The 13,851-nt window shown below is 44.4% G+C and overlaps 1 protein-coding gene across 4 annotated transcripts in view; it reads left to right on the top strand.

Annotated features, from left to right (window-relative positions):
- The window catches only part of LOC136845270 (TATA box-binding protein-like 1), a 49,226-nt gene that overhangs the window by 16,224 nt on the left and 19,151 nt on the right, over positions 1-13,851 (top strand). For all 4 annotated transcript variants that reach the window (XM_067115418.1, XM_067115415.1, XM_067115416.1 and 1 more), the window contains exon 2: positions 5,947-6,036. In XM_067115418.1, the coding sequence (XP_066971519.1) occupies positions 6,019-6,036 (18 nt within the window). In that variant the 5' untranslated portion in view covers positions 5,947-6,018. The remainder of the gene's footprint in view (positions 1-5,946; positions 6,037-13,851) is intronic.

The raw sequence follows: 13,851 nt of genomic DNA, 5'->3' as shown, positions 1-13,851 counted from the left end.
TTACGGTAATTGTGTATTACCGTACGATGGTTGAAATACAAGCAAAAGTGCTGTTGTTAACCGATTCGGTGATAAACAAAACAACAGTTTCTCGGTTGGTTGTTTATGGCTGTACGCATTTACGCAAGAGTATAACATTACTAGCCATACTTTTATCATTCTCTGTTACTTTTTTAACTAGAAGATGGGGTAAAGAGTTGGAGGAAAAGAAGTTGGTCTATTGTAATTTGGTCTTTCTCGCTGCCTGTTGTACGCTGCTGCCTGCGCCCGTGGGAAATTTAATAATATTTTATAAATATTGTCGTATCGGTATTAATTGCTTACCCCATTGCAAAATCGAATTGTCATAAGGTGAAATATTGTAACTGGAACACTACCTGAGTATTTTAATAGTTTTATCACAAAAAGTGCATTTAGTCATAAAAATGAGATGAAAATACAGTAATTAGTGAATATTTCTTGGTGAAAAATACCGTGAATGGACAGATTTTCAGCGAATAATGCGTATATATGTTCCATAGAGAAATCCGAGGATAGGTGAGTCCATGAATCGTGAGACCGTGAATATGGGGGGTTTACTGTAAACCCAATTCCAATCTAGGGCCCACTCCAATGTCCACTTCTCAGCCAGAACTATCAAGAGGAGCTCAAGTCCTTGCCCAAGAAATGAGGGAGAAGTCCTCGGTGCACAAGTGGTTATAGCCGGTCTTCTTGAGTTTTGGGAGAAGTGAAGTATCATCCATCGTTTTGACAGCCTACTCAGAGGTTTGGGAAAACATTCAGCCCTTTTGGAGGAGGTCTCTCTCCTTCGAACGAGAGTCTTAGGAGAAGTCGAGGACATCAACTCAGAGGAATTCTACTACTGTCTGGTTGTGGTCCTCAAATCATCTTGCTTTAGAGACCAGTCCTCAATGTAAGTGCCCTCAATCTCTCTGTCTATCAGAAAAAGTTCAGATGGAGACTAACCAGTCAGTCCTTTCATCCATTCACCAGGGTGATTGGATGATATCCTTGGATATGGAGGATGCATGCTTCCACTTCCTATCTATCCGGACTCCAGGAAGTATCTAAGGTTTTGTCTTCCAGGACACTCAGGCTCCCCACGTCAGCATCTAAACGCCTGTCTCCTCTCGGAGCCCCAAAACCAGCTCCCAAACGCCCAGCGCCAGCTAAATCTTCCAGTTTTGGGCTCTTTGCTTTGGCCTCTTTACAGCACCTCAAGTGTTCACTTGAGTCCTCACTCCTCTAGCAAAATGACTTCATTTAATAGGCAGGAAGGACTTTAACATCTCCTCTCTCAGACACTGGGAATTATCATCTACTTTCTGAGGCCCCAGTTGGCCCTGCTGCAGGAGTTCCTCTAGTTTTGGGGATGAGTGTCAACTCTCAGACTTTTCGGGCTTTTCCGTCTGCCAAGAAAATCGCCAGCCGCCTTCAGACAGTCCATAGGTTTCTAGCCCCTTCGTCTTGCTCGGCCCATCAGTGGATAAGCCTACTGGGGACTCGGTTGTCCATCAAGACGTTCGTCAAGTTAGGCAAACTTCTTGGGAGAGTTTTGCATTCTTCCTCAAGGCCAACTGGGACAGGGAAACACAACTGGACACCTGCTCTTTTTCCATAAACCAGGAGATCAAGTCGGACCAGCAGTGGTGGTGGTCCAAATGTAGACTTTTGGAAGGAAAGCCCTTCATCCTCTGAGCCCAGAACTAGACTTCTATTCAGCTCTTCAGTTCTAGGTTGGGGAATCGGGAAGTTTCTGGGACGTGGTTGCCGGAAGAGCAGAACCTTCACATCAGTGTCAGAGAGCAGAAAGCAGTTCACTTAATGCTTCAGTGCTTCTTGACCCTAGTTCACAACAAGACACTGGTAGTCCAATCAGACAATACCACAGCCCTAATGTACATACGAAAGCCAGGCAGCATGAGCTCAATTTCTCTCTGCCAGGCAGCAAGAGATTTTCTACTGTGGACAGATCAAATCAAGTGATTCTAGTCACTCGATTTATTCAGGGCAAACTAAATATTCTGGTGGACGAACTGAGCCATAGAAAAGTAGGACCTTCCCACCTTGGATCCCCTGGTCTGTTGGAATTTGCAATACTATGAGGCAGGCCGACATTTGACCTGTTTGCCACCTCCAGCAACCATCGCCGCCTTCTCTTTCGTTCTTGGACCCCAGATCTAACCATGTCCTGGCCCATGAAAGAATGGTTCCATGACCTGCTACGGTTGCGGGTTGACTTTCCGAGACTCCTTCCCAAAAAAACTGTGTCTGCTCAGACAACCTCACTTTAAGAGAAGCCAAAGGGTTGTCCACTCTTACCTTGACAGGCTTCAGACTGTCCAGAAGCTTGTCAGTGCATAAGGGTTTTCAAGACATGCTGTAGAGGCTATTGAAAGAAGCTGGCTTTGTTTTCGTAACCACGTCTTCCAGGCCAAGTGGGCAATTTTCCGAAGCTGGTGTCTCAGACTCAACGTCTCTTCTTCCAAGACATCTGTGACCCAAATTGCGGATTTCCTTCTTTATCCGAGGAGATCTAGGAACCTCTTGTTCTCCACCATTAAAGAGTGTCGAGCTGTGTTTAGCTCAGTGTTTAACACGGGTCCTGAATCTTGCATCATTCCCAGATCTTAACAACCTCGTCAAGTCCTTTTGATGTGTCTAGCAAAGAAAGGAAGGTCCGGTCTCTTGGAACCTGACACCTTGAAGTGGCTGAAGACTCTTTGAACTCTTCATTCCTCTTCTCGAGACACCTGGGCTTCATGGCTTGGCTGCAGCTAACATATTAGCAAGATCCAAGCCATCAATATAGGGTAGGTTTTTTCACAAAGAGGTGCAGTTTGGTACTTTACCCTTGGATTTTTAGCTAAGAATGAGGACCCTTCAATTTTTAGCCAAGAATGAGGCCCCTTCGATTTTTAGCCAAGAATGAGGACCCTTCCAAGCCCTGGCCCTGTTCTTTCTCCATTAAGACCTTAACAGATACCTTGGCTCTGAGAAAGAAGAGAGAGCTCTTTGTCCTGCTAGGGCTTTAAGGCATTACCTGAGCGGGACCGAGATGATCAGAGGACCATCCAGTAACCTCTGGTGCTCTGTCAAGAATCTGTCTTGCCCTCTGACTAAGAACGCATTGTCCTTCTTCGTCAAAGACTTAATTTCTGAGGCTCACTCTCAGGTTCAGGAGGACATTTTGCCTGCTTTTAAAGTAAAAGCTCATTACGTCAGGGTAGTCTCTGCCTTATTAGCTCTCAGGCACAATATGTCCCTCACTTCCATTGTGCAGTCAGCCTACTGGAAGTGCGAACCGATCTTCGCTTCTCACTGTTTGAAAGAAGTTGTAACAGTGTTTGAAAATTGCAGTACTTTTGGGGCCATTTCCAGTGGCTGGCATGGTACTGGGGAAGGAAGCATAGGAATCTTTTTTTTTTTTTCCCTATCTCTTCGCCTTAAAGTAGGGTGTCAAAGTTTCGGGAGCCAGGGGGTGCAGTGTACCTGGAGTATACACCAGCCTCAGTGGATGGGTTATGGAGTTTTTCAGTGTAGGTGACATCATTGTCTGGTTGTTTTTTATATTGGTACTGTGCCCAGGGCACTTACATATGCTTTGCTAGCCATCGGTCCTATACTTTGCTGCAAAGCTCCCACTTAAGTAGAGGCATCCCATGGCTTTACCACCATGCCACTACAGTTTATGATGAGCACCAGCCAGAGGCAGTATTCACCTGCAGTAGCTCTCTTACCATGTAAGGAAATGAGAAGCATTGTTTCAGTGCTAACAATTTTTATATTTCGAAGTCATTACTATGCCTTAATGTTTTGGAATAGAATATGTCCATGTATCCCACCCCCATTCAGTGTGGGATTCAGCCATGTAATTACTTGGTAACTTACTTATATAAAAATTATATTTTCATAATAAAATTTTCATATATACTTACCAAGTAATAACAGAATTGGAGCCTGCCCTCGTCCCCTCTCATGGACACAAGGGCACAAACAGAATGAGGTTTTCTGCGAAGTCATTTCCGTACTCCCGTTAGTGGGCGGGGGCTTGTCACCTACAGTAAACTATCGAAGTGCTACCATGATTTTTTAAATAAAGGCTGCTATGCAAGTTAGAAACTATAGCTATGTAATTACTTGTTAAGTACATATGAAACTTAATTTTATTATGAAAATATTTTAAAATCTTGCCAGAGCATTTAACACAATACCCTGTATATGGCTGTTTGCAATTATATATTGTCTAGAAATATTGTAAGCATCTTAAGAATCAATAAGGTTTACTGTATGACAGTTTGTGCTATTTTATGACAGTATGTGCAGTTGAATAATTGTTGAATAGATTCCAGTTCCCCCTTTGCCCCCTTTTTAATTTTGGTTATTGGCATTATGGAATCAAAGGGTTCCAGACTACTTATTAATCCAGTGATGTTACTGTATCATAATACTGTACTGGTACATAGAATAGAGCTTCCAGGATTGCTGCTATATGATGATGAAAATATTTTAAAATCTTGCCAGAGCATTTAACACAATACCCTGTATATGGCTGTTTGCAATTATATATTGTCTAGAAATATTGTAAGCATCTTAAGAATCAATAAGGTTTACTGTATGACAGTTTGTGCTATTTTATGACAGTATGTGCATTTGAATAATTGTTGAATAGATTCCAGTTCCCCCTTTGCCCCCCTTTTTAATTTTGGTTATTGGCATTATGGAATCAAAGGGTTCCAGACTACTTATTAATCCAGTGATGTTACTGTATCATAATACTGTACTGGTACATAGAATAGAGCTTCCAGGATTGCTGCTATATGATGATGACCTGTCATATTGTTAACAGCAAAATCATAGGATGAGGCTGTAGAAATGTTCAAAAGATGTTAGAGTGGAATGGAGAGGACAGAATTGCAAATGAATGTAAGCAGAGCAAAATTAATGGTGACTGAAAAGGAAGCAAAGGAAAGGAGAGTACAATCATGATAGTAGGCACGTTACGCACTTGGAGAAGTTTGGTGTCGCCTTATGTACTCGTAATTACAAAATTTAAACATTGATGGATTTTCATAGCCCATGTTTATGAAGAGCAAATTTTCTTAAATTTACTTTATCTAACATATTGAACTTATCAATGAAATTTAAAACAGGTTGGGTAAATTCTAGTCTTGTAGGAATCTTGGTAAGATATTATGGCCTTGTAGCAAGGTAAATTCTAGATCTTGACTCCTTGGATGGAAGTGGGTTACCAATATCCATCTGTATATATAAGGCTAGCCTGAATTGTTTGTTCTTGTGGGGAAACAAACCATTGCTTTTCATAAGTGGAGTAATCCAGCGCATCACACACCGGTCGTGTACTGACGGCCTACTTCAGCCATTGTGTGTCCAGCTGTGATCACTGTTACACGTGTGCTGTCCCTTTTTGCGATTCCTTAAAGGATTTTTTCTTAAGCTCTTTTTCCCATTTTTATATGAGAGGTGAAAAGTGAAGTAAGGTAAATAGGAATTGTGTGAAGTAAGACTGAAAGGAATAAATGAAAGATTGAGACAGCTTTGCAACTTGGTGTTTTGGGGGTGGTTAGTTGGAAGTTGGTCATGCAGATTTTTCGTCTGCAAGGAAGTAGTGGTTTCTAGTGAAAATAAAGGCTTAGATTTTGTTGGTCAGCAAAAACTGTCAAAGCTGTCTTACTTGAACTAACCCGCATACATAGTTAGATGATGGTGTCAGTGTGAAGGTCATCCAGAGGTTGTAAGGCTCCTTGAACAATAATGAAATATTATTTTTGTGACCATACAGGAACCTAGAAAAATAAAATGAAGTTAATTATTGGATCTTTTGTCAAGAAATATTTTTTAGTCTTGTTTAGAACATTTTGTTTATTTTCTTGAATGGTAACAATAAAAGAATAATACTAACATGAACCTTTCTATTTGTTTCAGAGTGATCTCTGGTAAAGGGGACCTTACTTTGATTGTACTTTGAGGAAGTTGGACTTTCAATCTCTGCAGTTAATGAATGGCATTGGCGAGGTAAGTCTATTTTTAGGGAATAGCAGCAAATTTTGTTTTTAAACTTTATGGAACTGGCAAATTTAATCTTTCTCTCTGCTGATGTCTCTGAATTTCAGGTTCCTGTTCTATTTTCGATTCCATTACATTCATTTTCGTATAACTTGCCTCTCTCTGCAGGCTGATTTCCCTTTGGAGGTCTTTTAGGTTTATAAGAGATTTCAGCTGAAGATTTGAAGTAAAGAAAGTATAGTCCAAAAATCATAAAATTTGAAATATTACTTTAGTAATAAAACAAGTGTTCTAATTGTTGTAACTTCAAATGCATGTATTGTGTATGTACATAATCTTTTAATCTGAAACTTACCTGTCAGATATATATACAGCTGTATTCCTTTTCCTCTTGGGTTTAAATCACAGAATTTCCAAAGTTTCAGGCAAAGATTTAATGGCCAGGTGGAAAGGATTAGTACTCATTTAGGTTGGGTGGCTCTTGGGAATCGGTGAGGACCTATTCAGATTTTTCTGCTGCCCTAGCTGTTAACATCTGTTTACAGTACCTCCGCCCTGGATTTCGGTTAACTTTGCTAGTTTTACGAATAGAACTTACCTGGCAGTTATATATATATAGCTTAATCCCTGTCGAACCGCAGATTTTTCAAAACTCGCGGCAACCGCCGAATGGTAGGTGTCCGACAGGTGGTTAACAACCCTTATCGGGTGGTAGCTGGAATCATTCCCGTTTTCAGTTCCTCAGATCATCTCTGCCGGTTGGACCGACAACATTGTTGTTGGTTCTCCGTCGGGTTTTTCGCCGCTTCCCTAGGTCGCTGTGTTGGACCTTTTATTGGTGACGATTTTGACCTTTTGGATTGGCAATCGCTTTTGTGGCTTGTTTGGATTTATTCTTTTGACTGTTCTTGGATAAGATGTCTGATCCTAAGTTTTTTCGAGTATGTGTGAATGAAGAATGTAAGGTTAGGTTACCGAAAGCTTCGTGGACCCTCACACTGTTTGTTTAGGTGCAGGGTTTTGAGTGTGCCTTGGATAAAAGATGTAAAGAATGCGAGGATTTGGATGAAAAGAAATGGATGGAAATGAAACGCTATGTGCGTAAATTAGAGATGGATAAGTTAAGGAGGGCTTCTAAATCTAAATCTAGGTCTGTGAGTGATGTTAGCCTAGACATTTCTTTTAACCCTTCTATTCCTAAATCACCCTTAGAAGTAGATCCTTCTCCCGAGGTGGTAACCCCGCTCCTTCTACAGGAACTGTATCTGCTGTTATGGACCCTCAGTTCACCAGGATGGCGGCTGAGATGAAAGAATTAAAGGATCAACTTGAAGCCTTGAAGAAAGGTAAGAGTGCAAGTGAAGTTTGTGATAATGTTTGTGCTAGTGCAGTGGAGGTGGCGACTGATCGACCCTGTCATGCCCCTAGATCTAGACCTCTACCAAGCTCCCAGGACCAAGGGAGAAGGTATGTCGACGATCGTAAGGGGGTGAGAGGGACGTATCCTCGGTCAGCCGTCGCCTCAAGCAGTCCTGTTGCTTTTTCCCAGGCTGCTTATGACCGCCACAGGAAAGGCGTGTCGGAAGAGCTTTGCGTCTTCTCCTAGCCCCTCTCCTAGACGAGATGGCAGTTTGAGGATTCGAGACCGACCAAAAGAAGATGGTTGCAGCAAGAGGATCAACCCCGGACTCACTCTCCCTTTTCGGTGCGTGGAGCTCCCTGAATCTTTTGCTTCCGACGACGACCGAAACGCCTCTCCAGCAAAAAGGTCAAGACCTTTTCGAATGCTCTCCTCGCTGTTCGGAGGAGGGAGAGTTCTCTTCTTTCTGCTTCCGGAGAATTCTCGAGAATCCTTCTCCTGCTCCCAGCTTGTCTCGACAACCTTCTCCTCGGATCCTCAAGATGCAGCTGCTGCGGCTAAATCATTTATGACCGTCATGCAAGGCCAATTGGCTTCGCTCGTTCAGGCCTTTAGTCGTCCTCCCCGCAGTCGGTCAGACGTAAGGACCAAGTTACCAGTGAAGAGATCTAGAAGGGAGTCCCCTGCTGAAGTTTCTCCTAGGGATAAGAGAGAACTGGATCCCTCTCCCGTTCGAGTCAACAAGGGGCGCTCTTCTGGCCTGGAACATAAGAATCTTTTCGTTTCTCCCAAGCAAAAACCTCAGGGTTCTTCTCCTGAGGCTCGACTCTTCTCCTCTCCACGCCTTAAACGACAGGAATTTTCTTCCTCTCGCCGGGAACACTCTTCCTTTGTTCAGCAAGATTACGACCTCGGTTCTCCAGGGAGGAAAGAACGCAGCGGACTTCCTCGACGCCAGGACGCATTCGCCTCTCGACGCCAGGACGCATCCAACTCTCGGCGCCAGGACGTATCCAATGCTCGACGCCAGGACGCTTCCAGCTCGCGATACCAGGACGCATCCAGCTCTCGACATCGGGATTCTTCTAGGGCTGTTTGTCAGGACGCAACCAGCTCTCGCCGCCAGGACGTAACCAACTCTCGCCGCCAGGACGCCGGGCGATCGTGACGTCCTCCCGGGTACACTACAGCGGGAAGAGAAGGAGACAGAGTTGGAAGGAATGCATGATTTGGAAGACGTTTCAGAGGACGAAGATAAACCTTCTAATGCGGCTGATGACTATAAGGTTCTTTCGCTCTCTTTTGGAGCTGTATGGTGAGGGGAGTTTAAGCCTGCTGCTCCTCGTTCTCCTCAGTCCCAGTTTAACAGGAAGAAATCGAGGAAGCAGTCAGCCTTTATTAAAATGAAGCTTTCCATTTCTGCTAAGAAGGCTCTGACCAGGATTGATAACTGGCTTAAGGAGCGTAGGCAAGCAGTTAAGTCCTCCTTCTCTTTTCCTCCAACTAGGCTTGCTTCGAAGGCGGGCATGTGGTATGACACTGGAGAAGCTCTGGGCCTGGGAGTACCTGCCTCCTCCCAGGGGGACTTCTCTGGTTTAGTAGACTCTTCCAGAAGACATGCCCTTAACTCAGCTAAGGTGATGTGGTCTATGACGGAACTAGACCATCTCATTAAAGGAATTTTTAGGTCTTTTGAAGTGTTCAGTTTTTTAGACTGGTCTGTTGGAATCCTATCCAAGAAGATGGAAACCATGCAGGCTACAGGAATTGAAGACCTTTCCAGTATTATGGCCTGTATGGATAAGGCTCTGAGGGATGGAGCAAATGAGATGACTTCTCTTTTCACTGCAGGGATTTTGAAGAAGAGGGCTTTGTTATGTTCCTTCACGTCAAAATCTACTACAGTCGCACAGAAGGCGAGAGCTCTTTACGCCCCCTCTCGGAGCATTTGTTTCCGAGTCCTTGGTCAGGATATTTCTCTGACTCTGGCACATAAAGCTACGCAAGATTTACTTTCTCGCTCGGCTAGGAGGTTTCCTTCAAATTCCTCCAGCTGCCAAAAAGGAGGAAAAGAGAGTTCAACAGCCCTTTCGGGGCAGAGTTCCTTCTAGATCTGATTTCAGAGGAAAAGACAAGAAACAGGGGTAGAACTAGCAGAAGGACGTTTAGAACACGCTGTAGAAATTGAAACACAAGTCCTCCAGACAACAGTAGGAGCAAGGCTGTCTCTTTTTTGGCAGGCTTGGGAAGCAAGAGGGGCGGACAACTGGTCTCTCTCAGTCATCAAGGAAGGATACAAGATCCCCTTCTCGAGGAAACCGCCACTTTCAACAAAGCCACTAGCCCTAGTGGCTCAATACTCGAACGCATTGAAACGAAGGGCACTCCTGAATCTAGTAGACCAGATGTTGGAGAAAGGAGCGATAGAACCAGTTTTGGAACTAGGATCCCCAGGGTTCTACAATCGTCTGTTTTTAGTGCCCAAGAGTTCGGGGGGATGGAGACCGGTCCTGGATGTCAGCGCATTGAACGGTTTTGTGGAGAAGACCAAGTTTACCATGGAGACGACTCAGTCTGTGCTGGCAGCAGTCCGTCCAGGGACTGGATGGTATCCCTGGACCTGCAGGACGCTTACTTTCATATTCCCATCCACCCGACTTCAAGGAAGTTTTTGAGGTTTGTGATCCAGGACAAATGCTTCCAGTTCAAAGCTCTTTGTTTCGGCCTCAGCACAGCTCCTCAAGTGTTCACCAGAGTAATGTCAAATGTGGCAGGATGGCTTCATCAAGAAGGGATAAGAGTATCCCTGTACCTAGACGACTGGCTGATAAGGTCCCAGTCGAAGAACAGGTGTCTGGAGGACTTACACAAGACGTTTATGATTGCTCAGGATCTGGGTCTCATTATCAACAAAGAGAAGTCTCAGATCGAACCGAGTCAGACGATTCTTTATTTGGGGATAGTTCTGGACTCAGCTCGTTTTCGGGCTTCTCCCTCACAAGAAAGACAAATCAAGTGCCTCGAGAAGGTTCAGTATTTCCTGGGGAGGCAGAAGTGCTCGAGGGAGTGGATGAGTTTGTTGGGCACCCTCTCCTCCTCGAGAAATTTGTCTCTCTGGGAAGGTTGCACCTCAGGCCTCTTCAACACTTCCTTTCAAGAATCTGGGACAGGAAGAATCAGGAGGACTCATTTTCCTTCGACATTCCAGCAGAGATCAAGAAACATCTGAGTTGGTGGCTGAACCCGTCGATCTTAGGGGAAGGAATCTCCCCTACGCAGAAAGAACCCAGACCTAGTGTTGTTCTCAGATGCTTCGAGTCGGGATGGGGAGCAACACTGGGGAACAAGGAAGTTTCAGGCTCTTGGGAAGAGGGACAAATCGGATGGCACATCAACAGGAAAGAGTTGATGGCCATCTGGTTAGGTTTAAAAGCCTTCAAAGAATCTGTCACGGGGAAAGTAGTAGAAGTGAATTCCGACAACACCACGGCTCTTGCGTATATCAGCAAACAAGGAGGGACTCGTTCTTTACCTCTTTACGAAACTGCAAGAGAGCTCCTTCTGTGGACAAAAGACCACAGGGTGGAGCTTTTGACGAGATTCGTGCAGGGGCAGAAGAATGTAAGAGCAGACATGCTCAGCAGAAGAGGGCAAGTTCTGCCACGGAATGGACTCTCAATCTTCAAGTTTGCCAGAAACTGTGGAGTTTATGGGGAGGCCTTCAATAGACCTCTTTCGCCTCCAGCCAGAACAAGAGGATCCCGAACTACTGCTCTCTAGTCCCGGACAGAGAAGCAATAGCAGTAGACGCCTTCTTGATGGACTGGACGGGGATGGACACTTATGCGTTCCCTCCGTTCAAAATAATCAATCTAGTAGTCAAGAAATTCGCCTCCTAGATTCAGGAAGAATGACCCTGGTAGCCCCTTTGGCCAGCAAGAGAGTGGTTCACAGAGGTAGTGGAGATGTTAGTGGACTTTCCGAGAAGTCTTCCCCAAGTCCAAGGCTTCTCAGACAGCCCCACTTCGAGAGGTATCATCAAAACCCCTCGCTCTTCAACTGACTGCATTCAGACTATCGAGAGCTTGTCAGAGCGAGAGGATTTTCAGCTCAAGCTGCAAGAGCTATCGCCAGAGCGAGGAGGGTCTCTTCACAGAGAGTTTACCAATCAAAGTGGGAAACCTTTAGATCTTGGTGTAAGCAGCATAAGGTTTCTCAACCACTACCTCTGTGAGCCAAATAGCTGATTTTCTCTTGTCCCTCAGGCAAGATTCTAAGCTGGCCGTATCCACCATAAAAGGATACAGAAGCTTGTTGTCTCACCGTCTTTAGGCACAGAGGCATTGATTTGTCTCAAGATAGAGACTTGAGAGACCTTTTTAAAGTCTTTCAAACAACGAAGCAGACTTTGAGACCCCGTCCTGGAATTTGGATGTGGTTTTGAAGTTCTTGTGCAGCAGGAAGTTCAACCCATCTCTCAAGCAACCCTGAGAGACGAACAAAGAAAACTCTTTTCCTTCTCGCTCTTGCTACAGCGAAAAGGGTTAGCGAGATTCATGCTATTCAGAAACAAGTAGGCTTCAATCGTAATGGAGCAATATGCGCATTAAGGCTTGACTTCCTTGCTAAGAATGAGAACCCTTCCAAACCCTGGCCGGGGACGTTTGAGGTTCCTAACCTCACTGATTTAGTGGGCCAAGAGGAGGAGAGACTACTCTGTCCAGTTAGAGCCCTCAAGGCTTATATTTCCAGGACAAAGGACGTAAGAGGTTCTTCCAGTTCCTTGTGGTGTTCAGTGAAGGATCTCAAAAGCCCTCTCGAAGAATGCTATCATTCTTTTTGAGGGAGACAATAAGAGAAGCTCACCTTTTATGTGAAGAGGAGAACTTTGGTTTGTTGAAGGTGAAGGCTCACGAAATAAGAGCCATTGCAACTTCTCTGGCTTATAGAAAGAATATGTCAGTTAAACAAATTATGGAGGCCACTTTTTGGAGAAGTGACTTGTTTTCGCTTCTCATTACCTCAGAGAGGTAAGAGTGGATTATGAGAAATGTTATGCCTTGGGCCCATATGTAGCTACAGCTTCGGTATTGGGTAAAGGAGTGACTGCCTCCCTCAACCTTAACTTTTGTTTGGGATACCTGTAATTGGGTTGGTGTTTTTATGGTTGTCTGAGGAAGCTTCCTTGTGGGAAAAGCAACCTTCAGTCTAACTAGATAGGTGTATATCTAGTCTGCAAGGTTAGGTGGTTAGATTGAGTAAGGTTACAGGTAATAGAAGGGGAATAGGAAGTACAGAAGTCTAGTCACGTTGTTGGTCTCACCCCGTTTGACAGACTCGATTGAGTTGTTTCAGTATAACAGGTCTTCACCTGACTGGCGCTCCTAAGGGAAAGCGGCTCAAGAGGCAGGAACCTTTGAAGTCAGCTACCTTAGCAGGTAAGGAATCAAGGTGTTTACCTACAACTTTTAGTTGTTTCCCAACAATGTTGGCTGTCTTTCACCCTCCTCCAAATGTGTGAATCAGCTATATATATATAACTGCCAGGTAAGTTCTATTCGTAAAAATGAAGTTTTTATGATAAAACAAAGTTTTATGAATACTTACCTGGCAGTTATATATATATTTTAAATCCCACCCTCCTCCCCTCAGGAGACAGGTCGGGCAAGAGATGATCTGAGGAACTGAAAACGGAATGATTCCAGCTACCACCCGATAAGGGTTGTTAACCACCTATCGGACACCTACCATTCGGCGGTTGCCGGCGAGTTTTGAAAAATCTGCCGGTTCGACAGGGATTAAGCTATATATATATAACTGCTGTTTTAAGTATTCATAAAACTTTGTTTTATCATAAAACTTCATTTTTCCACCTGAGTATTCTATTGACTTTTGGTTTTTTGACTTTGGATTGTGGATTGGCATACGCTTTTTTTTGGACTGTTTATGATTTTGCTTTTGACTGCTCTTTGAATGATGTCTGGTACTAGTTCTGCTAGCTTTCAGAGTATGTTGTGAGTGAGTGCAAGGTGAAGCTACCAAAGCTTCGCAGACCCTCACTCTGTTTGCATGAAGTGTAGGGGCATGTATGTTTGATCAATGATCGCTGCAATGAGTGTGAGCCTTTGTCTGATGCGAGCTGGAAATTGTATGATTCCTATGTTCGTAAGTTAGAGCGTGACAGATGGCTATCAGGAGGTCTTCCTCCAGGAGTGTGTGCAAGTCAGGTTCTTTTTCTTCACCTGATAACCCCAATGTAGACGTTGTTGTACCTGTCCCTGTGGTTTTGCCTTCGGGCCCTGAGGTTGTGTCTGGGGGGGTTTGGCCCTGACGAGATCATGAACACCATCCGTGCTACAGAAAACAAAGTGTCTTCGCTTATTAAAGTGCTGTGCAGTGTAGTGTTCTAGTGTCGTGGGAGGGGGCGCCAGATCGCCCCATAATGCTTCTAGGCCTGACCTCTG

The sequence above is a fragment of the Macrobrachium rosenbergii genome, chromosome 13 (genome assembly GCF_040412425.1).
Source record: "Macrobrachium rosenbergii isolate ZJJX-2024 chromosome 13, ASM4041242v1, whole genome shotgun sequence".
In the NCBI taxonomy this organism is placed as follows: Eukaryota; Metazoa; Arthropoda; class Malacostraca; order Decapoda; family Palaemonidae; genus Macrobrachium; species Macrobrachium rosenbergii.
Note: the sequence above shows the minus strand (reverse complement) of the source record. Positions and strands in the feature narration are given on the sequence as shown.